The sequence below is a fragment of the Equus quagga genome, chromosome 12 (genome assembly GCF_021613505.1).
Source record: "Equus quagga isolate Etosha38 chromosome 12, UCLA_HA_Equagga_1.0, whole genome shotgun sequence".
Classification (NCBI taxonomy): domain Eukaryota; kingdom Metazoa; phylum Chordata; class Mammalia; order Perissodactyla; family Equidae; genus Equus; species Equus quagga.
Genome location: NC_060278.1, coordinates 82,709,574 through 82,736,512, shown reverse-complemented (window position 1 = coordinate 82,736,512; position 26,939 = coordinate 82,709,574). Strand labels below are relative to the sequence as shown.

General features: G+C 55.2%; 1 protein-coding gene across 5 annotated transcripts in view; it reads left to right on the top strand.

The window, feature by feature from the left end:
* The first annotated feature begins 1,548 nt into the window (after positions 1-1,548).
* SIRPA (signal regulatory protein alpha) overlaps positions 1,549-26,939 on the top strand; it is a 42,468-nt gene continuing 17,077 nt past the window's right edge. The window contains exons 1-4 of one of the 5 annotated variants that reach the window (XM_046678658.1): positions 1,549-1,579; positions 2,371-2,458; positions 20,946-21,296; positions 26,494-26,814. In XM_046678658.1, the coding sequence (XP_046534614.1) occupies positions 2,380-2,458; positions 20,946-21,296; positions 26,494-26,814 (751 nt within the window). In that variant the 5' untranslated portion in view covers positions 1,549-1,579; positions 2,371-2,379. The other 4 variants (XM_046678656.1, XM_046678655.1, XM_046678654.1 and 1 more) reach the window with 4 other exon arrangements.

Below are 26,939 nucleotides of genomic sequence, written 5' to 3'. Positions count from 1 at the left end.
ATTTCTACTAGTCTACACATCTGTCTCCCCACTAAAATGTAAATTCCTCATGGACGGGGACCTTGTGTGGGTCATTGTATCTCCCATAACCAAAGAAAAGAAAACCCCTTGCCCTTCAAACACTGCCCAGGGCCCTGTGGGTTCTGAGGACTGTTGCCAAACACGTTGCTTATTTATCAGATGCTTATGTGGCACCTGGTCCATGCTAGGCACTTTTTAAAGTGTTGTACAAATATTAAGTCATCTAATCCGCACACACCAGCCTTTTTAGGTTGATACTCATGTTGGCCTCATTTCAGATGAGAAAGCTGAGGCACCGAAATGTTATTTTCTCAAGTCTACGCAGCCCTTCAGAGGTGGCTGGCAAGATTTGAACCAGGGAGTCTGCTCCATGCTCTCAACGCTGGCACCCGGCCCCCTTCCCTGTCTTAGCCCAACACCTGGACCAGGCATTTCGCAGGGGGGGGCCGGGGGTGGAGGGTCACTTTGCAAAGGTCTTTAGAATCAGGAATCAAATCTTGTTTCTATCCCAGGCCTTGCTGTGCGGCCTTAGGCAAGTTCACTCCCTCTCTGGGCCAGGACTCCTCCATTTACAGGGCTGGCCCTTCTCCCACCTTGCTTCATTCACATCCTCTTACTGACCATGTGAAGCAAAATTGGTTACTGCTTACTTCCGAACCCCAAACCTTCCAGTTGGCAGAGGGTCTTGGACCCCTTCCCTTCCCATAGCGGGGAGCCTTCTTTTGCCAGGTGACCAGGACGCCCACTCCCTGACAGGGACCTGGCTGCTGTTGGGAACACAGCCTGCCCTGTGGGGAAAGAGGGAGAGAAAGGAGCTCGCCTCCAGGCCCCTGCTCTGCTCTTTCTCCCTGACCTTCCTCACTGTCTGTCATCTCCCTGGAGCCCAGGCCTTGTGTCCCCTCTCCCCCCCACACCCCTGCCTGGGCCTTCCCCACCCCCCAGTGGGCCATCCCCGACAGAGAGGCACCTGCCCTGCCCGAGAGGGCCCACCTGCCCAGGGAGGCCCGGACCGGACACTTCCCCTCTGGTTTCCCCGCCGCAGCCCCCCTCTCGCTGCCTCTCCCCCTGCGCCTCTTTTCCAGGCAGCAGCGAAGTCCTTCCTACACACACGCTATTTTTGTACCATCACTCTCTCCTTCCTCTCCCCCTTCCCCCTACATTCACTTACTTCCTGCTTTTCCTCCACCTGGGGCCCAGCTCTCAAAGACTTGGGCCCTTCCGGCCGGCGCCCACCCCAAAGAGGGGCCTTCAGCTGTGGGGCACAGGCCGCTTGGCAAGGGGCAAAAGGCAGACCCCCCGCCCCCGTGTCCCCCTCCACTCCCCCACGCCTTCCCCGCCTCCAGCCGCTGCCCAGCGGGAAGCAGGGACCAACCGCGGCGGGAGTCCGAGGCCAGGGGGGTCGGCCACAACTTCCCCAGTCCACCTTAAGAGGACGATGTCGCCAGCTCGCGGCGCTGACCTTAGGAAAACAAGTTTGCGCTAAGTGGCGCGGGGGCCCGGCCTCTGGGCAGCCCCCGGCGGCGCTCCCCCCGCCTTCCAGCCCTCGCGGGCGGCGCAGGTCCGAGCCCGGCGGGCGGCGGGAGGGGACAGGCGAGGGGGACGGCGCGGGGCCGGGGCAGCGGCGCGGCTTCGCAACTGGCACATTGTTGGAGCCCGAGGCTCGTCCAGTCCGGAGCCGGGCGGGCGGCGGGGGCGCGGGGCCGCCGGTGCCCTCGCTCCCTCCCCGGGCGGGCGCCAGGCGACAAGGTGCCGGCGCGGCCGAGCCCGCAGCCTCCCGGGCGGGCAGGGGGAGGAGGCGGGAGGAGGCGGGAGGGGGCCGGGCTGCCGGGAGGGCGGGCGCAGCGGCCGGACTGTGGGCCGGAGCGAGCCGAGCCGCCGGCGCCGCGAGGAGCCCGGGCGGGGCAGGTGGGCGGCGGGGGTGGGGGGACCCGGCCGGGCCGCCCCTCGGCCGCCGGTGGTGCCCCTCGGCCGCGCGGTGCGTCTCGGGCTGCGCGCGCCTGGCTCGCTCGCGCTCCCCCCTCTCCCCGCTCGCTCTCCGCGCCCCTGGCTCTCCGCCTGGCTCCCCCGGGTCTGTTTCTCTCTCCGGCCGTCCTGGCTTTATTGCGCGCGCGCTCGGGGTCTCTCCCCCTCCTGTCTCTCGGTCTCTCCCGGGAAGGGGGAGCTCTCCGAAAATCGTGGCGGTGACGGCAGCTCCTAAGCCGCTCCGGGCGCCCGTTCCGGGGAGGGGGGGGGGAAGCCCGGCCGGGAGGGGAGGTGGGGGGGAGAGGGGGGAGTCTTAGTCATTTCCCCGCTCCAGCCTGCGCCCGCCCGAGCGCGCACTCACGGCCGCTCTCCCTCCTCGCTCCGCAGCCGCGGCCCATGGAGCCCGCCGGCCCGGCCCCCGGCCGCCTCGGGCCGCTGCTCTGCCTGCTGCTCGCCGCGTCCTGCGCCTGGACAGGTAAGCACCCCCTACGCTCCACCGCTGCCGTCCCCAAACTGCAGGCTCAGGCCTCTCAGACCGCCACTGGGAGCCACTGGGATCCTCTTGGCTAATGTCGAGCAGTAATAGGGGGAGAAATGCCTGTAGCCAGGGTTACAGATGCGGAAACTGAGGCCCAGAGAGGGCCAGCGACTTGCCCAAGGTCACACAGCAAGGATAGAAGCTGGTCTCTCTGCACTCTGAGTGTGCGGCACTGTGCCAGGCCCTGGGACATACCCAGATGAGTTGGTTCACCGGGCCCCTGCCCAATCTGACGGGAGGGGCAGGCTGTCAGCCGCTTTCAGAGCAGGAGCCCTGTCTTCTCTAGAAGCTCTTTCTCAGGACCTGTTTTCCACACGTTTGACTTTAGGGTCTGAGAGAGGGAGTGGGGGCAGAGGTCCTCCGATACTGCCTGGGATGGAACAGAAACAGGCTGGTGCAATTAGGGAAGAGTGAGCTCTCCCTCTGGTGCACGGAGTAAAACAGCGTTAGCCTGTGTTTGGTGGAGAGAGGGGAAAGGAGGCCCGGTAACCCTAGGGTGAGCTGCTGTGAGCAACAGATCCCGATGTGAAAACACCGTCGCTTGTTCACTGGTTGCCAAAGCCCCTGGTTGGATGGTCTTGCTCCTTGCTTCTCTCCCAGCCGGCCCCCCACTTCCTCCTGCCTTCCCCAGGCTTTCCAGGCGGCTGCCTGCGGTTCAGGTGGTCCATGGGGCTGTACCTGTGGCTCTGAGCAAGCCTTTCTGTTGGCCTGCATCAAACGCCTGCTGTCTCCAGCAGTGGGCTCTGAAGGCTGCCCTGCCGTGTGTTCGCCAAGGGGTGAGGTCACCATTCAGGAGTCCTGCTTCTTAAAGGGGTTTTGCAAAACCACGGTCTCCTGGGAAGGCGTGGGGGCAGAGAAACGGCATTCAAGAGTTGGGGTGGGGGAGAAGAATGGGACTTGTTTTTTGAAGCTGTGTTGCCAGCAGAGGGGTCTCTGCACCTCCCTCCCTTGAGGAAGGAGGTAAAGATGAGCTCAGTATCCACCACCCCCCCCTTCTGCATTTGCCTGGAGACGGGCAACCATCTGATAGCACCGAGAAAGGGAGAGCTAGCAAAGAGTGGGTGGAGGGAGAGGTGGGGGTGGACAGCAGCTTCTCTCTGTCCTGCAGTTTCCCCTGAGCCCCGGGAATCCACATAGGCATCCTCCTACCGCACCCGGGAGCTTTCAGTTACAGTTGGGTCCTTGCTGGGCAGAAGGAAGCACTGATACATTTCGTGTCTCTCTGGCGAGTGGCATCTCCGATCTGCTCCTTCCTGCCTGAGCCAGCCATTTACACCCTGCACAAGTCCAGGGCCTGCCCTGCCGTCCTTCCTGGCTTGCAAATGCATGAGCGGCTTTCAGAAGTGCTTCATTTTCCTGAAGCGGGGAACTGGGCCCAAGTTAATTTCTAAATGTCTATTCCAGACCCTTCTCCACCCAGGACCCTGTGGTTCATGCCCTGGCAAATGAGCTGTGACGCTGATTAACAAGTGTTCGGATGGGCAGCCTGCCTCTCCTGGGCCCTGGCTGGGAACACCAACACCCTTCTTGTGAGCAAATCTCCCCCTTTTGCCTATAAAAACAATCTGTAAAACGATAAAGATTAGGCCATAAAACTTCCGTTCCAATCCATTCAGCATCAATAGCCTGAAAAAGTGGGAGCAGCAGAGGGGCCAAGATTAACTTTGAAATAAATAAATCTTAGAAGGTGAGAATAAATTTCTTGGTTGAGGGTGGTGGGGAAGGGATGGGGTGTCCCCGTCATAGCTCAAACCTCCCAGCATCCTTCGCTCTGCGTTCTACGGGGGGGGGGGGGGGGGGGGGGGCGGCGCTCCCGTGTGCCGTGTTGGGGGGGGGGGGGGGGGGGGGGGGGGGGGGGGGGGGGGGGGGGGGGGGTCTTGGTCACACGCCAGGCCCTGGCATGGAGTTCCCTGGTTTGGCTGAAGGATGGGGCTTCAGGCCCCTCCCTCGGTTGCTCCAGGCGTGAAATTTATGACAAAGCAGAAGAGAGGCAGGACAGAAGGGCAGAGAGGTAGAAGGAGGCAGTTGTCCAATTTTCTAAGAAAATGGATTTGTTCGAGTGAGAAACTCAAATGTCAGCTTTGGAAGGCAGCTTGGGATTGAATGACGACTGGTGTCTCAGCAGAGCTGTCAGCCCGGGAGGCGTCACATGATCGCTGTGGCTTCACATGATCGCCGTCTGGAGGGGGCTGGTCGTGTAAATTATCTTGGTTGGGGAGGCAGGGCAAGAAGTTTCTCAAGATTGGTTTCAGCACTAATGCTGCCAAAGGGAAATTCTAAAAAGATGCCAGTAAAGTCACCAACCTATGTTCTTGGAGCCAAACGACAGGTCTGTTTCGTAAAACAACTTTACTGAGGGAGATTCTGAGACTGGGAGAAGGGCAAGGGTCCGGGGCTTGGGGATACCTGGGCAGCCTGATTCTGCAGCAGCTGCAGCGCCTGCCACTGACCCTGCAGGCTTCTTGCTTGGTTTCCGGCTTTGGGGGGACAGCTAGGCCCTCTGGTGAGCGCCTGGCCCTTTGGCAAAGGGTGACATGCTGATGGCTGTCTGTACTTTCCCAAGTGGTGAAGTTCCTCTCACTTCCTCTTTCACAAGAACAGGTAGTGGGGTGCTTTGGCTCCAATGGGCTCTGCCTGTTAGAAGGTCCTTTCGAGCCTGGCGTGCTCTGGGTGCTTTCTGGCATTAATTATTCCTTTAGCAACCCCGTGGAGAGGAGACTCGCACTGTGATTCATTCCCGTCCTTGCAGTCATTCAGCACGTAGGACGTCCCAAAGTGAACCATGTGTTGGGAGAAGTGGGGAGGACCGATGATGGTTGAGTGTTGCTTGCGTTCCAGGCTGCACGCACAGCGTCTTTCTGTGTGATCTCATCAGGCAGCGAAGCAGAGCACAGTGGGCTGTTATTTCCCCATTTTGCAGAAGAGGAAAATAGAGTCCAAAACGGAGGAGGTGACTTGTCCAGGAGTGAGTGAGTTTTGTATCCCAGCCTCCTGGCTGGGTGGCCTCTGAGGGACGAAGTTCCCTGACTTAATCACAATTCCTTAGGCTGAGCTGGAGACGGCAGGAGGGGCCCCTTCAGGCTCAGGAGCTGGTTTGTGGAAGGGTTCCTTCTGGGGCAGAAGGTTCTGAGTCACAGCGCTTCTCTGAGAGCGCGCTGAGGATGGAGACCCTGGCAGCCCCTTGGCCCTCATAGTAACAACTCATGGGAGCCAGCGATGCGGCTCCCGTCAGAACCCCCCCACCTGGGCCGCCGAGCTCTGGAGCCCCCAGAGCTGGAATATTCCTCCTTGCCTCTTCCTGGTGCCCTTTGCGACAGATGGAGAGGGGGTGAGTGAGAGGAAGGAGTCTAAAACTGTTGTGCAGATCCCACACGCGCGCGCGAGGCTTCCAATGGCTCTGTGCGACAGGTTATTTTCTTATTTGCAGTCTTGGACTGATGGTAGGCTCCCCCCACCCCATTTCAAATGTGCTCAGATTTCTGGCCTGTCAACACAATCCAGAGCATGTCACTCCCCTGCTCAAAACTGTTGAGTGGGTCCAAGTTTTCTTTAAAAAAAACCCAAACTGTAACGGGGCCTGGGTTTCCTCCCTGACAGGCCTTATTTCTCAGCCCTGGTCTTTTCCAAAGAGCTGGCCTGTTGAGATGCTGCAAGGTCCCCAGGCCGCCTCCCCACAGGCCAAGCTTTCCTGGCTACTCAAGCCCGTTAGCATCTAAAAGACCCTGAGGAGGCCTGCGGTTTTGGAATCCCAAGTTGGAACCTGTTTACTCCAATGTTCCCCAAACATATGAATAAGAGGCGTTTGGTTTGTGTAACACCCATTAACATGCGGCCTCACCCAGTTTGGGAAATGCTTTTGTACAAACCCATGCCCTCAGCTAAACTCTCACATCTCTGTGCCTTTGCCTATGCCGTTCCTGTCATCGGAGATGTCCTTCCCTGTATCTCCTTATCTTCCGATGTCGAAATGCCCCTCATCCTTCGTGGTCCAATTTGCGCTGCCGTGTGTTCCAAGGGGCCTCTTCCTCCCGAGCCCTCCCCTCAGGACTTTACCTGCCCTGCTGAGGCTGCCTGTTGCTTTCTCCCTGTTTGATAGCCACAGGCATACACCTTTGACTCTCACACCTGGTTGGCATGGTGATTCTGCAACCTTAGTGATCATTAAGCCTCTCTGTGGAGACGGCACAGCCGAGCGCCGAGTCGCAGGCTTGAAGCCAGGCCCCCTCCATGTGAATCCCAGCTCCCCCTCCTCCTCGGACAGTGTCCTGGACTTGTGCCTCAGTTTTCTCATCTGTAAGACAGAGATGACATCAACAACTCTGTTTCCAGGATGAAGTCAGTTCGTGCCTGTAGAATGCGTGAAGCCAGGCCAGGCGTGTGGCCGATGCTCGGTACCTATCACCCAATGTTGTCATCATCATTGCTTTGTTCTGCCTGGATCTCCTTGTCCATGGAAGGGGACTGACTTCTGTCAAGCGCCCAGCACAGCTCCCTGCACATAGTGGGTCCTCACAAAATGACAGAAGCTCTCGAGGGAGCGAAGGTCGTCCTGTCTGATGTTTTCCTGTAGCTTTTGTGCCGCTGGGGGATGGACAGGTTCAGCGGAAGCCGGCGAGTGAGATTGAATTGTTGAATTGTCTGTTACCAGGACTGCACGCTGTGGGCACAGCCTGCCTCTAGGTGTCTCTGTCCTGATCCACAGGTCTGGAATCTTGGATTCCCAGACCCGGGAAGCTGGAGGGGGCCTGAGAGAGCTGGCAGTCCAGTGCCTCGTTGTGAAAACTGCAGCCCCACGGCAGGCAGGAACTCGCACACAGATCCGTGGCAAGGCCTGGGTGAGACACCCAGCCCCCGTCGTCCGGGCCAAGGCTTCTACCCCCTGGGCTGGACTGTAAGTTTCTATCGCTAAAGCTGAACATCTGGGGCCGGCCCAGTGGTGCAGAGGTTAAGTTCGCACGTTCCACTTCAGCAGCCCGGGGTTCACCGGTTCAGATCCCGGGTGTGGACATGGCACTGCTTGACAAGCCATGCTGTGGCAGGTGTCCCACATAGAAAGTAGAGGAAGATGGGCACAGATGTTAGCTTAGGGCCAGTCTTCCTCAAAAAAAAAAAAGCTGAACATCTGACAGGACCTGTATTCCGTGGGAAAATGCTGAAGTAATGATAACGAGAACCATCATTTCCGGCCACTTAGTGGGCTCAGCACCTGTTGTGTGTCTCCCAGTGATTCTCACAGTTACCCTGGGCAATGTGGACAATTATTATCAGATCCGTTTGACCAGTGAGGAAACGAGGCTCAGAGAGGCGGAGCAACTAGCCCAAGGCCACACAGTAAGTGGCAGAGTCGGAACAGTGACCCAGATCAGCTTGACCACAGAGCCCCTATGGTTAACTAGACATTGCTTAACCTTGTTTAACAGGTAGGGAAACTGAGCCCAGGGGTGCTGGCATCTTGGTGCTCTTCTCATATTTCTCTCCATCGGTGTCTTCTTCCTGGAGGTGGACAGAGGTGGCGGGTGTTCCCAAGATGTGTTTCCATCCCGTGCTGGAGGAGGAAGCCTCTATTTTCACAGCTGAAATGGTTTCCCGATGACCCTGGGCGTTCCTGGGACAGCTCTTCCGAGGGAGCCGTCTGCAGGATGCACTCTCCCTGCCAGGGGTCTGCCAGTCCCTCAGTCCAGAGAGATGCAGCAGAGCGAGGGGGAAGTCGGAAAGGATGCAGAATTGGTTCTTTGTGTCTGTAGGATTTCCTGGCACATCCATTTGGGGGCGCAGGGTGTCCGATGGCTGCAGATGAGTGCCAGGAGCCAGAGATCAGGTGCATGGATCAGGAGGGAGAGGGGAAGAGGGAGTGAGCGAGGAGCCTGCAGCCCGGAGGGCCGGCCTGCGCGGGGAGGGGGCGACGATGCCAGGGCCGCCTCTTTTGCCCGCATTCTTCAAAGCCGACAGTGTCCTGCAGAAACGGAAGCCCGTGGCGGAAGGAAATAGGCACCGTGCTGGGCGCTAGCTGAGCCTTCCATCCCTGCTGTCTCTTCCTTGTCTTTTTATTTTGGAAAATTTCAGACATATGCAAAATGAGAAGGAGTGGCGGGGCAAACCCAGCTTCAACACTGACCTTTGTTCCTGTCGCACCCGTCCCTCAGTGTGCTGGGGTGGGGGCCAGGGCAGGATGGGAAAGCAAGTGTCGGATCTCAGGATCACTTCATTCCTCAGTACCTTGATGTGCTTCTCCGACATGCACTGCCGTCTAATCCTTGCAGTGAGCCAAAAAGTGGGGAGTCCTGCACCCCCATTTTACAGATGAGGAAACCAGACTCCCCAAAGCCAAGCTGGGCTCCTCCCAAGGCCACATGGCCAGTGAGAGTTAAAGCTGGATCCAAGCCTCAGTTTACTCTTAAAACCACTTTGCTGTCCTTATTATGGTCATTTATAAATATTCATTCAACAAATATTTTTGAGCATCTCCTGTGTGCCAGGCGTGACTGTACATGCTGGGGATACGACTGGGAGCCAGACAGACAAATATACCTGCTCTCACAGACCTGACGCTTTAGTGAGGAAGATAAGACAGACCCAAGTAAACATTACATCAGGTGGAGACAAGTGCCCCTGACAAGTGCCGTGAATAAAACTAAAGCAGGATGAGGGGGTAGAAGGTAGAATGGGGACAGAGTGAGGGCCTCTCTCAGGAGCAGAGGCCTGGATAAAATTGAGGGAGCAGCTGTGGGAATATTGGGGGAAGAGCACACCATGCTGAGAAATAGTAAGTGCAAAGGCCCTGAGGCTGGAATGAGCTTGCTATGTTCCAGGAATAGCAAGGAGGCCAGTGCAGGGAGAGAAGGGAGATGGGGTGGGGGAGTTAGGAGAGGTCGAAGCCAGACCAAGTAGGATCTGGTTCCTTGAGCACCTGACACTGAACATGTCGGGCCATGTGGTAGGATCATAACTCTGTACATCATCTCATTTGGTTCTCACCACAGTTCTGTGAGATGGGAAATGTTATTATCCCCATTGGACAGGTGAAGAGACTGAGACTCAGAGAGGTGAAGTGACTTGCCCAAGGTCACACAGTTTGTAAGTGGAGAGCTAGGATGGGAGCCCAGGCCCATCAGTGCTGTAGCATCCTTACTACTTTCCTGCTCCCCCTCCTGCCCCTTTCTGGCTCTTCACCCACAGCAGCTGGAGTGAATCCAGTCCTCTTTGGTCCTGCTCCAAACTTCTCAGTGGTTCCCACACCCCGTGGAATAAAATCAGAGTCCTTACCATGGTCCATGAGGTATGGCATCTTCTGGACCATGTCTCTCTCCAGCCTCATCCTATACCACACTCACCTTCCTCCCTGGGCTTCGGCCACCACTGCCTTCTCTCTGGCCCCATATGCGCCAGCTTCCTTCCCACCTCAGGGCCTTTGCACTTGCTGTCCTCTCCTACAGGGACACCTTCCCTGGCCTTTGCTTCATGTGGGTTGCAGCTGCAATCTCACCTCCTCAGAGATGCCTTTCCCAACCCCTCCATTCTAAAAGAGGGTCCCCCTTGTTAGTCTCTATCATGGGGTCAGATTTGTTTGTTTCCCAGCCCTCATGGCCATCTCTATATTGGTTTCATTATTTCAGGCCTGTCTCCCCCACTAGGTTGGAAGCTACATGAGAGTGGGGCCTACATCTGTCTTATTCACTGCTGGGCCTGGCACAGGGCCTGGCAACAGCACTCAGCTCATACCTGTTGGCTGACTGAAGGAGCAGCCGGGCGCTGAGACGCCCATTTGAGGAGGAGGCTCAGAGCCGTGACGCCACACAGGCAGTAACGCTGGGCCCAGAGCAGAGCTGCGCCCTAACCACTGCACAGTCCCGCCACTGTGGCCAGGGCCATGACCGTACCACAGTCCTGCCCATCCTGCTGTCACAGGGAGCCCTAAAATATCAGGAAACACAAAAGTATCAGTACCAGCCGGGGTCGGGGGAAGCGGCCAGGACACCCCCGCATTTATACATAACATTCTGGCTCCACGAAACTGCTTGCCCTGGTGTAGACACCAAGATGGGCAGGCAAACCCTGAAACATGACGTAATTAATGGGGCTCAGTTTGGAGGGCCCAACTGAGGGTCAGTCTCCCCCGAAGGGTCCTTCACTGCACAGGCCGCCTGGTGCGATGGGTGAGGACGTGGGTGGAGTCAGGTCACTCCGCAGCCCCGTGGGCTTGGCCAGGTGGCCGTACCTCCCTGAGCCTCAGTCTTGTCCTGTGAAGGGGGGTGTTGACAGCCCTCCCCTGCTGGGTCCCTGCAGAGGTTTGGTGAGGCCTGTGATGTTCCTGGTAATGTCGATGCTCAATGCTTGTTAGCCGTCGTTACTGTTACTGCTATTGTTGTGTGGTCATCATTTTATGGTTTGGCCTCTAAAGAGCAGGTGGAGCTCCATCACTTACCAGGGGGGAGACCTAAAACCCACTATGCCCCACTCTGGGCCTCAGTTTCCCCTTCTGTGAAGTGGAGGCTCAGCTTGGCTGCTCTCCTGCAGGTCCCTTGCAGCTCTGATGCTCCAGCCTGAATGCCCAGTTGGCCCTTCGTCTTGATGACACCCCAGGCCCCTCTCGAGCAGGGGAGGCGGTGGAGGGGCACCCACTGTGGAGCACATTCCTGAGTTTGAATCCAGGATGTGCCGCTTACTCGCTGTGTGCTCTGGAGCAAGTGTCTTTTCCTGCTCTGAGCCTCAGTTTCCCCATCTGCAAAATGGGAACACTACCACTGTTTCCTCCCACACGGGGACTATTGAGGGTTAAGAGAATGAAGAGCTGTGGAAAGGGCTCTTGCGAGCTGCAAAAGCGCTATAAAAGGCATCGGTGAGTAGTGTCAGCTTGGGGAGAAATCGCATTGGAGACTGTCTGCTTGTCGGCAGCAGCGTAAGCTGAAGCCTCGGCAAACGTGGTTTAATAAATGCACATCACTTTTAAGGGGCCCTTTATCTCCACTGGGAAAATGTGCACGTCCTTGGCAGCCCGAGATCCAACAGCCCGAGCTGGAGGGGACCCCGTCAGGGGAAGCGATCACACACGCGCTCCCACGGCAGACGTCTGTGTTTGAGCCCTGCCTCCCGGGGTCTCAGCTGCCTCACCTGTAGGAGGGGCTGGTGACAGTAGCGCTTGCCTCCCCTGGCTGTCGAGATGGCTGAATCAGGGCCTCCGGTTACCTGGCCTCATCCGCACGTGGTACCCACAAGAGCAAGGCGGGCAGCACCAGGCCTGTCCTAGAGGGACGGTTGGTGCCCAGAGGTTGGAAGGACACCACTGGGTTCTCAGCCTCTCCAGGACTCACTTCCAGGCCTCAGTTTCTCACCCTGCAAAATGGGAAGGGGAGAAGAAGGCCCTTAGGTTGTCGAGGCACCAAGGGCAGTGGATGGGGACTTTGGTGCCCCTGCATGGTCTCCCGGCCTCGTCTGGTCCCCCAGGCCTGGGAAATATGAAGGGTGTTTACCGCACACACATCCTGATGGGTCTTCCCTGCTGCTTTGCAAGCATTTCTTCATCCCCTCCAGGCCTGGTATACACCCAGCGAACGCTCACCCTGGCCTCTGGCCCTCCAGGCCTCCATGCCGACAGTGTGCTCAGCCCGCTCGTGGGTCTGGCCCTGGGTGGTCACGTTGGGGGAGAGCCGGTTCTGCCTCAGAGAGAAGCCTTAGCTTCCCAGGCTTAGTCTGTGGCCATCTGTCACCCCTCATCCCTCAGCATCCGCTGCAGGTGACGGCTGCCCTGCCCTGAGTGCTCCCTGTGCCCAGGCCGGCGCTGACTCTTCACACGCCTTAGCCCGGGTCATCCTAGAACAACCCTAATGTTATTATTATTATCATCATCCCCATTCTGCAGATAAGAAACCAGAGGTCCAGAGGGGTTAAGACTTTTCCTAGGGCCTCGTGAATGGCAGAGTTGGAACCCAAACCAGAGCGTACATTAACCAATGCCAGGCACTGGTGTAAACCTGGAGGGTACTTCAGGGAACAAGACTAAGTCCCTGCTCTCAAAGTTTTGTAAGTGAGTCTCAGATAGGGAGATGGATGCTAAGGAAATTGACAAGTACCTACATAATGTGTTGTGTGGTGGGTGATACATAGAAGAATAAAGCAGAGCCAGGGGCCTTGAAGAGGGTAGTGGTTTGTACATGTGGCCAAGGAAGGCCTCTGAGATAGGCCTGAAGGGGGTGGGGGAACCATAGTGTGGTTACCTAGGGGATGAGAGTGCTAGGTAGAGGCAATGGCAAGTGCAAAGGCCCTGAGGTGAGTGGAGAATCTGGGCTGGTTGAGAGAAAGGCTGCAGGGCCCTGGGGCCACCAGCAGATCTCTGGGTTTCCTGCTGAGTGTGTGGGGCCTGCAGGAGGGTTTTAAGAAAAGGAAGGGTGTTACCTGGCTTCGGTTTTAGAGGGTCCTCTGGGTGCAGGGGCAGTGCGTGTTGTAGAGAGGGGAGGTGGAGGCGGGGAGGCCAGTTTGGAAGCTGAGACGAGGATGCAGGTGAGGGACGGTGGTGCAGTAGAGGTGGCGAGGAGAGGCCGGAGTCTGGCCATGTCTTGGATGTTGAGCCGGCAGATGCCGCTGATGGATCGTGGGACATGGGGAGAGGGAGCCGAGGAAGGAGCAGTTCCCAGTCCAGCTCTTCTGCCCTCTGAACGGCTGACTGTGGGGGAAAGATGGCGGCACCCCCTTGTTTCAGGGAGAAAGTGGAGGCTTGGAGAAAAGTGACTTTGTCAAGTCACCCCACTAGGGACAAGACATACAGTCTTCTGGCTCCGGAACCCGACTTTAGACTGTCTCAGCACCTTAGGAGTTTACCTGCTACCTGGAGGGGCCACCAGGGTCTGCCCTCTCCCTGCAAGGCTATGGCACAGTGTCCAGTTCCCAGAGCTGCCTAAAGCAGGGCAGAGGAGAGAGTACCCCAGGCTGCTGGGCCACCCCCACCTTATTTGCAAGGCCACACGTGTCCCCTCTTTTGCTGGCTCCAGTGCAGGTGGTAGTTTCTACGGCAGCACCCGGGGCGTCCCCACCCAATGCCTTTATCCCCTGGTACCAGTAGACTGCTCCTGTGATGGCCTGCTGTTCAGACGGCCAATGACTGAAGCCATCCTTTAAGTTACCAGCTTAGCCCAGTTCCAGGCTAGCCGTATCCCAGCTTGCTCACAGCCAACCAGCATGTCCCAAGGACTCTGCCCTCATCCCTGGCCTGTGCAGAGCCCTTTTCTCCCCTCTGCTCCTTTGCTCGTGTGGGTCCCCCCTCCTGGAATGCCTTCCCTTTTCCTCAGCCTCTGTCAGCCTTCAAGACCCAGCTCAGGGACCACCGCCTCCAGGACGTCTTCCCAGATCCCACCCCTCTTCTAAGACTCCACCCCCAAGCTTCTTCTTCCTTACTGATTACCCTGCAAGTGGGTCATCGCCCATGTCCAGGACTCTGCCCCACATGACCAGGGACCCATCCTACTCAGCTCTGTGTCCTGTGGCATCTAGGACAGAACCTGGCAGCAGAGTGAGGTTTGAGAGGGCATGAATGAATCAGCCCGACTCCAGAGGAAACTCAGTGCCTGCCTGTGGCTGTCGGAGCCCTGGTACACCTGCACCGGTGCCCTGTGCTTCCCCCTTGGGAGCTGCAGGGTCCACATCACCATCTGCCTGTGCAAACCCCCATGAATCCAGCCCAGGGATGCTGCCTCCCGCCCAGGGTCAGCTCCAGCAGGGCGGTTCTGGGCTGGCTGCCTCACCGCTGTGCCCTGGGGCTCACTCACAGTAAGCAGGTGCTCAGAAGCTGAGCCTCCGGTCAGGGGCAGCACCCTGGGCCAGGGGCCACGCGGGACCGCGCCCACTGGCAGCAGATGTTGGACCTGAGGGAAGCGTCTCTGCCGCCTCCTTCTCTCAGCGTCCTTGTGTGTGCGTGGAAGCTCATACGTGCCGGGCACGTTCACAGCTGGGCACAGACACAGACACGGGTGTACAGACGCAGAGCGGGGCACACAGTCGGTGCTCCCCAGCACCTATGTCAGCACACGTCACACTCACACTCGTGCACACACCACTCCCATCACACACACACCCTCCCTGCACACAGACATGTATGCATCCCACTCACGTGCTCACCACTCCTGTACTCCCTTTCCCACAGGCATGTTCACATGCACCCCCGTGTTCACACCCCTCCCAGACATCTGTTCACACCCTCGGGCACAGACACACCCTTTCATGCCACTGACACGCTCGCGCACACCCAGGCCGCCCATGATTCAGATGCTTTCCTGTGCACAGTTCACACTCCCTTGTGCCCCTGTTCACTGGCCCCCATTCACACTCCTGAGCCACACTGTTGCCCATCCCCACACACACGCATCATCTCGTGCACACGTTCACATGTGCCCATGCCCCCTTGCATGGTCCACCCATGCATGAGTGTGTGTGAATGCTTGCACTCAGCCCACTCATGTGTGTGTACACATGCCCGCATCTGCTCTCCTTCGCTCCTGTGTGTGTGCTCTTTCATCCACACTCCTGCACTACGCTCTCACACACAGCCACCAAATCATAACCTGGAAGATGCCAAAGGCGGTGCCTGATGAGGTGCTGCTGTGAGTGTGGGTGATAGACCAGCAGCCCCCGAGGATGGCCAGGAGTGATGTGCTCAGGGCAGGGGATGCTGAGCTGCCTTTCTGTGGGGGCCGGGGTGTCATTCGAGCCGTCTTGGGGTCCTGAGCCCCAGATACTGGCAGAGCTCTGGCCATGGTCTCCCAGGCCCCAGGCTCCTTGAGTTTGTGGAAGCCTGAGGGGTGGCCTCCAGCCCATCCCCAAGGGCCCTGCCCTGGTGGCCCACTGCTTCCAGGGGACAGGCAGGCTCCCGAGCGAGTGGCAGTGAGCACCCAGCTGGGCAAGGCTGGCTCCTGCGAAATGTACGTTTCAGCTGTGCCTCTGCACCCAGAGGAGGCAGGCCCTGGCGGAGTCACACCCGGGCATCACAGCGGTCTGTTTCCCTCCCAGCAAGTTTCAGTTCTAAGTTGATTTGTTTTTTCCATTAGAGAAGCATCCATGCTTATTTTTTCGCTTCTGATGCAAGGCGTTTTCTTCTTTTTTCATCTCAAAAGCCACATATGAATGTTGTAAAAAAAAAATCAAGTATGTTTTTCCAAGCCCGCTGGTCAGTTCTCAGCCCCATCTTACTGCGTCTCTCACCCCTCCTTGGCCTGTTCTTGGAAGACAGAGGAGATGGGGTGGTGGGAGCAGCGGTCCCTGGGAGGGGGTGGGAGATGGGGTCAGAGATGCCAGGGGGAGTCACTCGGCTAACGGGTTGGGGTTCATTCCAAATGTCATCATCAGAGTTATTTCTTTAAAGTCTGTCTTCTCCGCTCGTGTGCAAGCTCCATGAGGCCAGGGACACAGCCGCTCCGCAGCCCTCAGCTCAGGGCCTGGTGCTGGTGGCATTACTGGTAGATTCCAGGAATTCCTCGCTGACTGCCCCTGTGCTGTGGCCCCCTCATCCTGTGCACACTGGGTTCCTCTTGCAACAAATGCACGGGGCCCTTCCACCCACTGTGCTTACTTCCCCCATTAGAAAACTTACTCGAAAGTTTTATTTCATTACTTTTTTTCCAAAAGCAATAATGGTTCACTGCAAAAAAAAAAAAAAAACAGAGAGAGAGAGAGACTTCAATATATTGTTTACTATAAAGTATAAGACACACCTAGGGGCCGGCTTGATGGCGCAGTGGTTAAGTGCGCATGTTCCGCTTTGGTGGCCTGGGGTTCACCAGTTCCAATTCCGGGTGCGGACATGGCACCACTTGGCAAGCCATGCTCTGGCAGGCGTCCTACATGTAAAGTAGAGGAAGATGGGCACGGATGTTAGCTCAGGGCCAGCCTTCCCCAGCAAAAAGAGGAAGATTGGCAGCAGATGTTAGCTCAGGGCTAATCTTCCTCAAAAAAAAAAAAAAACCACACACACATCCACTCCTGTGCCCACCCCGACCCCAGGTCCCATTTCCTAGATGTAACACACCTCAGCATCATGGAGGTGATCATTCTAGACCTTTTCTCTAGACATTCAATCTGTTAGTCAGTCTGCAAGTATCTATTGAGCATCACTGTGTGCCAGCACTGTGTCAGGAGCCGGGAAATTGGCAGTGAACAAAATGGGCAAAATTCCTAGAGGGCAGGTTCACTCAAACAATAAATGCGTATGGAATATGCATATTACACGTATAGCTTTTTCTTACTACAAAATGGGGTCCTGTAAATATTCTTTAATATTCATCCAGTTTAGAAAATCAGAAAAACACCCAAAGTAGAGGGGAAAAAAAAAACCCTAAGTTTTAGATTCATGGTCCAAAGAGAGTCGCGTTTCATAGCTTCGTTTAACACCTTGCAGTTTTTATTTAGGCATAGTTTTGTTTTATTTTACAAAGTCATGATCATACTGAAAGCATAGTTTTTCCTTCTTTTTTATGGCACAAGTAATGCAAACAGAAAATGTAAAATTCCTTGTAAATCTACTGCTCACAATTAATCACTGCTAATCCTTAATATGGTATATACATTTGTTCCAGAACTAGAACTTTGGGGTCACACTGAATCCATCACTCAGTAGCTGACTCTGATCTCATAATATATTTCTGCGACAGTAATTATGCTTCTGTACTGTTTTTTCATGGCTGTAGACTTGGTCATCGTGTGAGTTCACCATCATGGGATCAACCAGCCTCCTTTTCTTGGACCTTAGGATATTTCCAATTTTTTCTTTTTATCAGAACACCTAAATGAATGAAGCAAAGTGTTTGCACATATCTTTAGGTATCTGAGTATGATTTTGCATTGTTTTTATTCACTCGTATTTTAACTACATCAAAATGTTGATTGCAGTTAGCTTTGATGGTATTCTATGAGATTATTATTTTGTGTTTATACTTTTTTGTCTTCTCTAAATGCTTTGCAGAGAACAGATTTTACCTGCATAATCACGATATCGTTTAAAATTATGCCATGCAGAAATTTCCAGATTACCACAGTTTTCATGGTGATGGCTTTTTATGGCTGCCTGTAATTCCGTCTAGGCCATAACTCACTTGACTATCCCCATCCTTGGCCGTTTGGGTTTTTTCCCAACTTTTTCAAGATCGTGATGTGGGAACCCCGCTCCATATTTGAGGTTATGTCCTCGTGGAACAGCCCAGCAAAGGCTGGCGAACAGCTTTCACACCTGTGGGACTTCCTGCCAAACTGCTCTCCCAAAAGGATGTTCCAGTTTCCACTCCCACCAGCAGCGTGTGGGAATGGCCACCCAGCTGCCCTCCTCTCCTGGAGGCGGTTCAGGCCCCTGGACGTCACTCTGTCTGCCAGGCGGGTGAGAGAGAACAGGGAATGGTTTTGTCGGCAATGCCAGTGTGATGACCCCAGGCCCGGAACCGCGGGAGTGAGTTTTAACAAGCCCAGTTCCCAGAACAGAACCTGCAAAGAAAAAGAAAAGCAAGCAAGCGAGGAAAAACTCTGCTGGAAAAAACACACACATACACGGATTAAAATAATATTTGGCACTTACGTCGCACTTTTAAAATTCTTCAAACGCTTTATAAACACTAGCTAATTAATTGAGCCTCCTAAATCTGGTTGCAGTTGGTGGAGAGAGCTCGAGAGGAGCTAAAAAAAAAAAAAGTGGGGGGGGAGCCAGGCCTGCACATCTCCAGATTCTCGCGTCGCCTCCCGGGGTGTGATTGCAGGCCTCTGGCTGCACCACGAGAATAGCCGGCTCCGACAACGCCCGCCTGATTCCGCAGCCTCCTCTCCTGCTCGGAAGCTCCTCTCACCGACCAACCGCTGACTCACAGCCCTGTGTGGTGTTATTGATAAGATAATAATAACTGCCATTTGTTACGCATGTCTGTGGGCCAGGCGTGGTCCCAGGCTCCAGGTCTCCTAGATATGCCTATAGCAGCTCCATCTACAGATGAGCAAAGAGGCTCAGAGAGGGGATTTGCCCAGGAGCCAGAAAAATCCCTCCCTCCTTCCTTCATTCGTGGATGTGTTCATCTGACATGTATTTATTGAGGCCCAGTGTGTGCCAGACAGTGTTCCAGGCAGGGGGTGGGGAACAGGTCCTTGTGGACCCTGCGTCCTTGCTGGGGGGACTATGATAATCCTGAGAAAATCAAGTATGTAAATAATGTATCTGTAATAAGTGGGGACAGAAACTGCAATTTAACCTGCACCAATGTGGCAGGTGCTTATGTCCAACTGTGTCATCGTCCTCATGACTGGCCTGGGGGCAGAGGGATGGATGCTGGTACCCCCCGTTTATGGAAGATGGACTGGAGGCCCAGGGAGGGCGGGTGTGGAGCTGGCTGCAGGGGAACCCCTGCTCTCTCAGGCCTACAGGCCCAGCGCCTGTGCTTCCTCCAAGCGGCATTTCCAGTTTGCCCCGTCCCGATGCTGGAGTGCAGACCCCCTGAGAGTGTTCCTGGCTCGATGCTGTTGGCAGCTGCTGGTGCTGCCTCTCATGTCTCTGGGTCGCTGTCTGCCTCTTTGGGTCCTCCATGTGTCTCTCACACACCTGGCCACCAGCTCCACCCCAGCCTCTGCCCTCTGTGGACTCTGGTTCCTTCCCCTGCTCCATGAGGGTGATCCCTGGCGTGGGAGTCAGGGCTGGGACAATGGGCAGGTGGATGAGAGGCCTGTCCTGAGGCTCTGGGCTTGCCCATAGTGAGGGCAGACCGGAGTCCATGGGCCTTCCTTTCCTTGGGCACCTGACCCTGCCAGCCGGGTGGTACCAGGCCGTGGGCTGGTGGGCAGACTTATAAGGTCTCAGCCAGCACTGGAGGGGGCTTCTCAGGGCATTGGCTGGAACCCTGTCTGATGTGCAAGGCACAGGTGGCCTTGGTCAGGACAGGGCAAGGTCACATCGTGGGTCAGTGGAATGCCCAGGTGGAGACCAGATGGCCTGTCCACCCCTACACCAAGCTGCCGCCTCTCCATGTCTCTGTCTTTCGTATTTTCTTTTCCCCTGACTCCGTCTCACTCTCTCACTGTCTCTGTCTGTCTGCCTCTCCCTCTGCCCATCTCTGTGCTTCTCTCCCTCTCTGTTTCTCTAGGGTCTTCATCATCTGTCCTTTCTCCCCCAACCCCTACCTTGTTCAGAATCAGGGCCCTGGCTGAGCCTTGCTCTGAGCACCTGCAGCACATCTCACAGCAACTGCACGGGCCCGTTCGTCTTCCTGGCTGTGTCCTCTCCCCGGAGCCCCTGGCTCACCAGCCCCAGTGCTTTCCAATTTGAGGCTCAGGCCCCTCCCCACCAGCAACCTCTAGGATCCTTCTAGCTGCTCAGCCCGGGAGCCCTTGAGGCCTGACCTGGGCCCACCTCCTGTGAGTCGCCAGCATCTAGCAGGGGTCTGGTCTGCAGGAGCATCAGCGAGGGTGGGTGGGAGTGAAGTTTGAGCAACAGACCCTCCCTCGTTTATTCATTGTGTAAGACAGTAGCTTCCCTGTGCCCAGCTTGGTGCTGAGTGACTTCTCTGTTGACCTCGTTTTCTTTTCTGAACAAAGCAGAGGGCTGGGGGGCATCTACCTGTCTTGTAGATAAGGAAACTGAGACTCATAACTGATGGGTAAACTAGGTCACATGTGAATAAAAGTCAAGCGAGGTTTCAAACCAGGAGAGATGACTCCAAAGACCAGATGCTGCTTTTTGCGCTGTCCTGGCCCAGGCCTGTGGTTTGGTCCTACCAGAGCTCCATCGAGATGGGGTCGTAGAACTGACGGATGAGGAGACTAAGGCTCAGGGGCAGGAAAGGGACCTGCCCAGACTAAGGGCAGCACTCGTGTTCATGTGGTACTCGGCAGTGCTCAGCACACGCACAGGATCTTCTCAGTGACGCGAGTGATGGCCAAGGTCACGCAGCAGTAAGCCCTGAGCCAGGATTCAAACCCAGGTCTTCCTACCTCACTGCTCCACAGCCAGGACAAGCCCCAAATGCCAAGCACGGCTCCCCTGCTTGGCCCCTGCTTCCTGGGCCAGGCCCAGATCAGAATCTTAACTCCTTGTAGAGCCCCCAGCACACCAGGCTGCCACCCACCTCTGAGCCTTTGCCCAGGCTGTTCCCTGTGTCAGGAGGACTGTGCCTTTTCTTCCTGAGGAATTCACATTTGAATTCAGAGCTGAGCTCAGACATGACTCTTCCAGAGAGGGCTCAGAGGCTCAAACCTACTCTCTGCCATATCACTTAACCTCTCTGTGCCTCAGTTTCTCATTTGTGATAGTCTCACATTACAGGCTTGTTGTGAGGGTTACATGCAGTGTCTATGCAATGTGCTGTGCTCAAGGCTGGCTCACGGTGTGCACTCAGTCAGGGAGAGCTGTTAATGATAAACACTTGAGAAAACTGCAGGATCACAGAAGGATGAATAAATAATGTTTGTTTCCCCCCAGGCATGGCAGGTGAGGAGCTGCAGGTGATTCAGCCTGACAAGTCAGTGTCGGTCGCAGCTGGAGAGACGGCCACTCTGCGCTGCACTATGACCTCCCTGTACCCCGTGGGGCCCGTCCAGTGGTTCAGGGGGACAGGGCCAGACCGGGAGTTAATCTACAATTTCAAAGGAGGCCACTTCCCCCGAGTAACAAATGTTTCAGACAACACAGAGAGAAACACCATGGACTTTTCCATCCGCGTCAGTAACATCACCCCAGCAGACACCGGTATCTACTACTGCGTGAAGTTCCGGAAAGGGAGTCCTGATGCGGAAGTTAAGTCTGGACCAGGCACCCAGCTCACCGTGAGTGGTGAGTACAGCGTGGGCCTCCTTTGTCCCCTGGTGTGTGACAACATGTCAAAAACAACGCCCTCCATTATTTGAACAAGAAGAATCAGGCATGGCAGTGGGTGTCTATACTCATGATCTGATTTCACCCCCTTCTATAGATCAGGGAACTTGAGGCCTAGAAAGGTCATGCGAGTTGCTCGAGGCCCCAAGGCTGGTAAATGTGGGGAGAGTCTGGAACCGCCGTCTGCCTGGCTCCACAGCTCTTGCCTTTTCCAATCCCGTCCAGCCCTTTGGATCCAGGGACGAGGGAACCAAAAGTCTGAGTGACTCGCCCAGTCACAAGGCCAGACTTCGCCCTGCCTCCAGAGAGTGCCCCTCAGTGTGACTGAGTCTCCCTTTACTCAGCAGTTACTGAGCACCTACTGTGTGCCAGGCTGTGCCCTGGGTGCTGGGGAAGCCACAGTGGACACAGTAGGCAAAGGCTCTTCTCCCAGGAAGCTCACGTTCTCTTCCCTCCCTGTGAGGGAAATCCACACAGGGCAGGGAGGGGAGGGGAGGACGTGTGTTTCTTCGTTTCATCTTCAGAACATCACACTGAGAGGACATCCCTGGAGGCACAGAATCACTGTTTACTCTGACAACCTGACTGGAGGAGATGCACAGAGGTTGGGTGTTTGCTGTGCATCTGTCCAGAAAACCCTCGTGTGATTCAGGGACCGACTCACATAGTCACTGAAAGCTCCAGACAGAGCTGAGGCATCTCAATGTCCTTCACCCAGGGAAGAGGTACCCCATGTGGATGACGTAGGGCTTCCCCACTGAGGCAGCAAAGATTTCTACCAGAAAGGTTTTTCTACCAGAGGTCAGGGTTTTCTACCAGAGGCCGGGGTCCTGAATCTTGGAATGTCAGTATAGAATGGACCTTAGACTCATCTGGCCCAACCCCACATGTAGAGATGGGGAGCCTGAGGCCAAGAGAAGATGGACACTTGCCCACGGTCACATTTCCAGTGAGTGAGGGGATCTTTCCAGAACCTGATCTGATTCCAGGCAGGCTCCTTCCTGCCTGGCATTGGACACTCTTTCCATGGAAGAGCCTGGTGCATAGTAAGGATGAATAAAAACTCCTTACACCAAACCATTCAACGGGAAGCCAGCATTTCTCCTTTGGTCAGTTTCCCCTCAGTTCAGAATGCCCCTCATTCAGAGCCTTAGGCCCAAGTTACTTGGGAGCCTCTCCCCACCTTCAGCCATATCAACCCCAGTCAAGCCTTCCATACCAGCACCCAGAGCTGCCTACTGTCTCAACAGCTGCGTAAAATCCGTCGAATGGAGATCGCCTCCTTCATTTTTCAGTCTTCCGTCTATGAATATAACTTGTTCCCAACCTTGGGATATTAAAACAGCCCTGCAGGGACCAATCCAGTGGTGCAGTGGTTAAGTGCGCACATTCCGCTTTGGTGACCTGGGGTTCGCCGGTTCAGATCTCAGGTGCGGACATGGCAGCGCTTGGCAAGCCATGCTGTGGTAGGCGTCCCACATATAAAGTAGAGGAAGATGGGCATGGATGTTAGCTCAGGGCCAGCCTTCCTCAAAATGAAAAAAAAAAGATTAAAAAACACAAACTTATAAAACAGCCCTGCAGGCGATAACCTTTTCCACGCACCATCTACTCAAGTGGGAGATGCCCTGGAGGTGGCTTTGCTAGGTCAGAGGGTGTGTGTATTTTATTTGTGTGGATATTGACAAATTTCCCTCCAAGACATGGGAGCAGTTGAGTTTCACAACCCCAAGACATAGGCAGGAAAGCTGGCTTTATCCTGACGTTGCAGATATTGCTGAAGTTCCCAATGGTGTCTCCCTTCCCTAGATGATCCCAGTTAGTAAGTGGCTCCACCGCCACTCAGCTCTGCTGCCTCCTAGTAGAGGGCTCACTCCTCTCCCCCAAGCCGCTGCCCTGATGATGCCCTGGATGAGAAGGAGGGAGGCAGAGGGGACAGGGAGCAGCAGTGGGCCACACCTGTGTCTCCATCATGGCGTTCACGCCTATAAACAGTGCTGTGAGGGAGAGGCCATCTGTTGCCTCTTTTACAGAGAAGGACACTGAGGCTCAGAGAGGGGACCTGACCTGAGCAGGCAGGGGAGCCAAGGTTGAACCCCCAGCAGCCTGACTCAGCCCTGCTCTGCAGCACCCTGCTGTGCTTGTCACAGTGTGGGGAAAAGCTCCGACCCTCTTCCCTTTAAAATCTTATATTGCTCTGTTCTTCAGCAATAAGCATTTTTTTTAAAAAGCCCTGTTGGGGAGGCGGGTTAGCTTTCCACCCCCAGGTCAGACAGATCCTGCAGGTGTCTCATGATGGGCTGAGCCTGCTCCTGAAACACCGGGCTCAGCATACGTCACAGCACTCAGGAGTCTCCCCCCGTGTGGTGATGTTGCTCCTTCACCGAGCAGCCTGCGGGAGCAGCTCTGGGAAGGGCAGTGTGGACGAGCAGAGAGGGGCCCGCACTCCCAGCAACACCGTGCAGCCCGTTCCTGACTCTGCAGACTGAGGACGAGGAGGGGAGGCATTGCCTAGAGGTGCTGGGCCCCTGCGAGAGCAAGAGTTCAAATTGTAGACGAATCATCAGGAACAGAGCCCATGTCCTCCCTTTATTGCTGCAGGATCACCAGCCTGGGCACTCCAAGGGGACTCCTCCCTGTAAATGCTTGAAGTCAGGAATCCCAGAGGGAGAGGGAGGGTGGTGGTCAGCATGGGGACTCAGGGAGGTGGGCACTTGCCCTGTGATGGACATGAAAGCTTGGGTGCCATGGGAGATTCCCACTGGGATGCAGTGGGGGGAGGAGACAGTCCCTTCATTTCTCTCAGCCTCAGTTTCCCCATCTGTAAAATGGGGATGATCACAGACTCCTGTTAGGACAGTAGAAAGGATCTGAGGCGCTCTGTGTAAATCACCCAGCACAGAGCAGCACCCCCAAATCCAGCTGTTACTTCAAGGTTGGGACCCAGTTCCCTTTGCTGGGCCTCAATGCCCTCACTAGTAGAAAGTGGATGATCATGCAACCTCTCCAGGATGTGTGAGGAATACAAGAGCCTGGTGATTTTTCCCCTGACGAGGGTGGCTCCTTGTGCTGCTAGGGCTGCGAGAAGAGCATTTGGGGTGTGGGTGCCTCAAAATAGCAGGTGCCCGTGACAGGTCTTTGGAGCTCAAGATCACACGCCCCAGTGGAGTGTCAGGACCCCTCCCAGGAGCTCCTGGGGCTGAGAGCAGCTTCCTGCGCTCTCCACCCCAAAGATGGGCAGCCCAGACGCCCCATTCAGATCCGAGCTTCATCGCTGGGGAAACCTTCCCATCTCTAAACACATGTGTCTCACAGGCTGGATCCCTGCAAACACTCCTGCTCAGCCCCCAGCACCCCCTGCCTCCACCCACCAAGACAGCCCTGAGGAAATCAGTCCTTCGTCCTTTCAGACACTCAGCTTTCTGTAAAGAGCTGATCTGCAGCAAACGCCTGTGATCACCTGTGTGTTTTGAAAGCCAATTCACCAAACTTGTTTCCTGAGGGCATTATTAAAAAAAAGAGGGAAAGAATCATATATTGGGGGTTTCTACTGAGTTTTTCATGGCAGCTGCATGAACAGGATTCAAGACTTTTCTTGGTGTTTCTGCAAAGCTTTTGTTTTACCTAAAACCAGTGGGTAGTTTCAGGACTAGGAATGACCACATCGTATGATAACAGTCACAGGTGTTATTTATTAAGCACCTACTATATACCAGGCTCTGGGTTTTACACACATCTTCACCCATCTCCCAGGGTGGTGTCTTGATCCACTTTATACAGAAACAGATACTGAGGCTCAGGATAAAGAACAGAGATGCTAAAATGAATCAGTTGTGTGTGTGGTGAGATGTGCTCTGCCCTTTACCCGCTGTGCACTCTCGGCCAGCCCTGTTCCTCTCTGAGCCTCATTCCATAAATGGGACCACACTCAGGCCTCCCTCACAGGGCTGGTGGGAGGATTAAGGAGCTGAGGGGCCCAGAGGGATCAGACAGGGTCAGCCTCCCAAAAAGTTCAGTTAAATGGTGACTGATCACAGCATCTTGTCCGTCTAGGGGCATCGGGGCTGCTGGTGTTTTATGACTTGACTTATTCAAGTGACCCTCTGTTCTGAAAATATTTAACGACTTTTAGGGAGCAAGTTTATTATTCACAAAGGCAAATATTTGTGACTCTTGCAGAAGGTGTTGGGTACTAATTGACAATCTGGAGACACTCTGTAGGACCCGTCTACAGGGAGAGGCTGCCCTCACTTCTGACTCACTGATTGTGTGTGTTTCAGGACACTGCTCCATAAGCCTGTGTCTGCGTCTCTTCTGACTTAACAACAATTAAGAGATTAACCGCCTTCGGCTTTCTCAGCTTCAGTGATCTTTGTTATCAACCCAAAACTGTCACGAAAGAAGAATCCAGATTCAGAAAAACATCCTTTCACCCCGACTCTTTCCAATTCAGGCATTGGCACAGTTAGACCTGCTGGATCAATTGTAGAATGAAATAAAACTATGGAGTAAATTCATAAAAACCTGCAGGGAGAGCTCTGGATATGAATTCAGTCTGGGTTAAAGATACATCTATGTTTGTTTATTTTTCTGAAGCATCTTCTGTTTTACTCAAAGCAAAAATGCTTCCACTGCCTGATTTAACCCTCACTGTAACCCGGCAAGGAGAAATGCCGGCCGCCCATCTCACAGAGGAGGAGCTGGAATGTGCCCCAGCCACTCCTCTCATCCACCTGCCAGCCTGGTTCCAGCTTTCATGGCGGGCCCGCTGTGCCACTGCTCTCATGCATTCACTCCTGTAAACGCTTTCTCTGAAGTGAGTAAGGTTTCCAGGGGAGGCCAGCCAGGAACAGTTAATACAGAGTGAGACCCACTAGTAATTGTGTTCCTGTGCCCAGATTGGTGGGAAATCAGCTGGCAGAGCAAGGAAGCTGGACCTTGAACTCGGGCCTGGAATTCCATGCCCCTGCCCCTTACTCAGAGTCTACCTCTGGAGCCTGTTGTCCTCCTCTGTAAGATGAGGATGACCCGCCCTCCCAGCACTAATAGGAGGAGTGAAAAATAATATATGTGAAGCTTCTTAACAGTGTCACACACTTATGATCAGTGATATAGTCACAGTCATGTTTATTGTTTGTAAATGCTCCTTTTGTAGCCAAACCCTCTCCCCCCGTGGTATCGGGCCCCACGGCGAGGGCCCCGCCCGAGCAGACAGTGAACTTCACCTGCGAGTCCCACGGCTTCTCCCCCAGAAACATCACCCTGAAATGGTTCAAAAATGGCAATGAGCTCCCAGCCTCCCAGACCAACGTGGACCCAGAGGGAGACAGCATGTCCTACAGTGTCTCCAGCACAGCCCAGGTGGTGCTGGCCCCGGGGGATGTTCGCTCCCAGGTCATCTGTGAGGTGGCCCACGTCACCCTGCAGGGGGCCCCTCCTCTTCGTGGGACGGCCAACTTGTCTGAGACCATCCGAGGTAGATGCCCCTCACCCCCAGCCCAAGCCCGCACCTGCCCCCAAGTCCCCAAGCCAGCTCCTCCCCCTGCTGTTTCCTCCAGGCCTGAATTGCCTGGAATCCAATTCCTGACAGTCCTTCCCAAT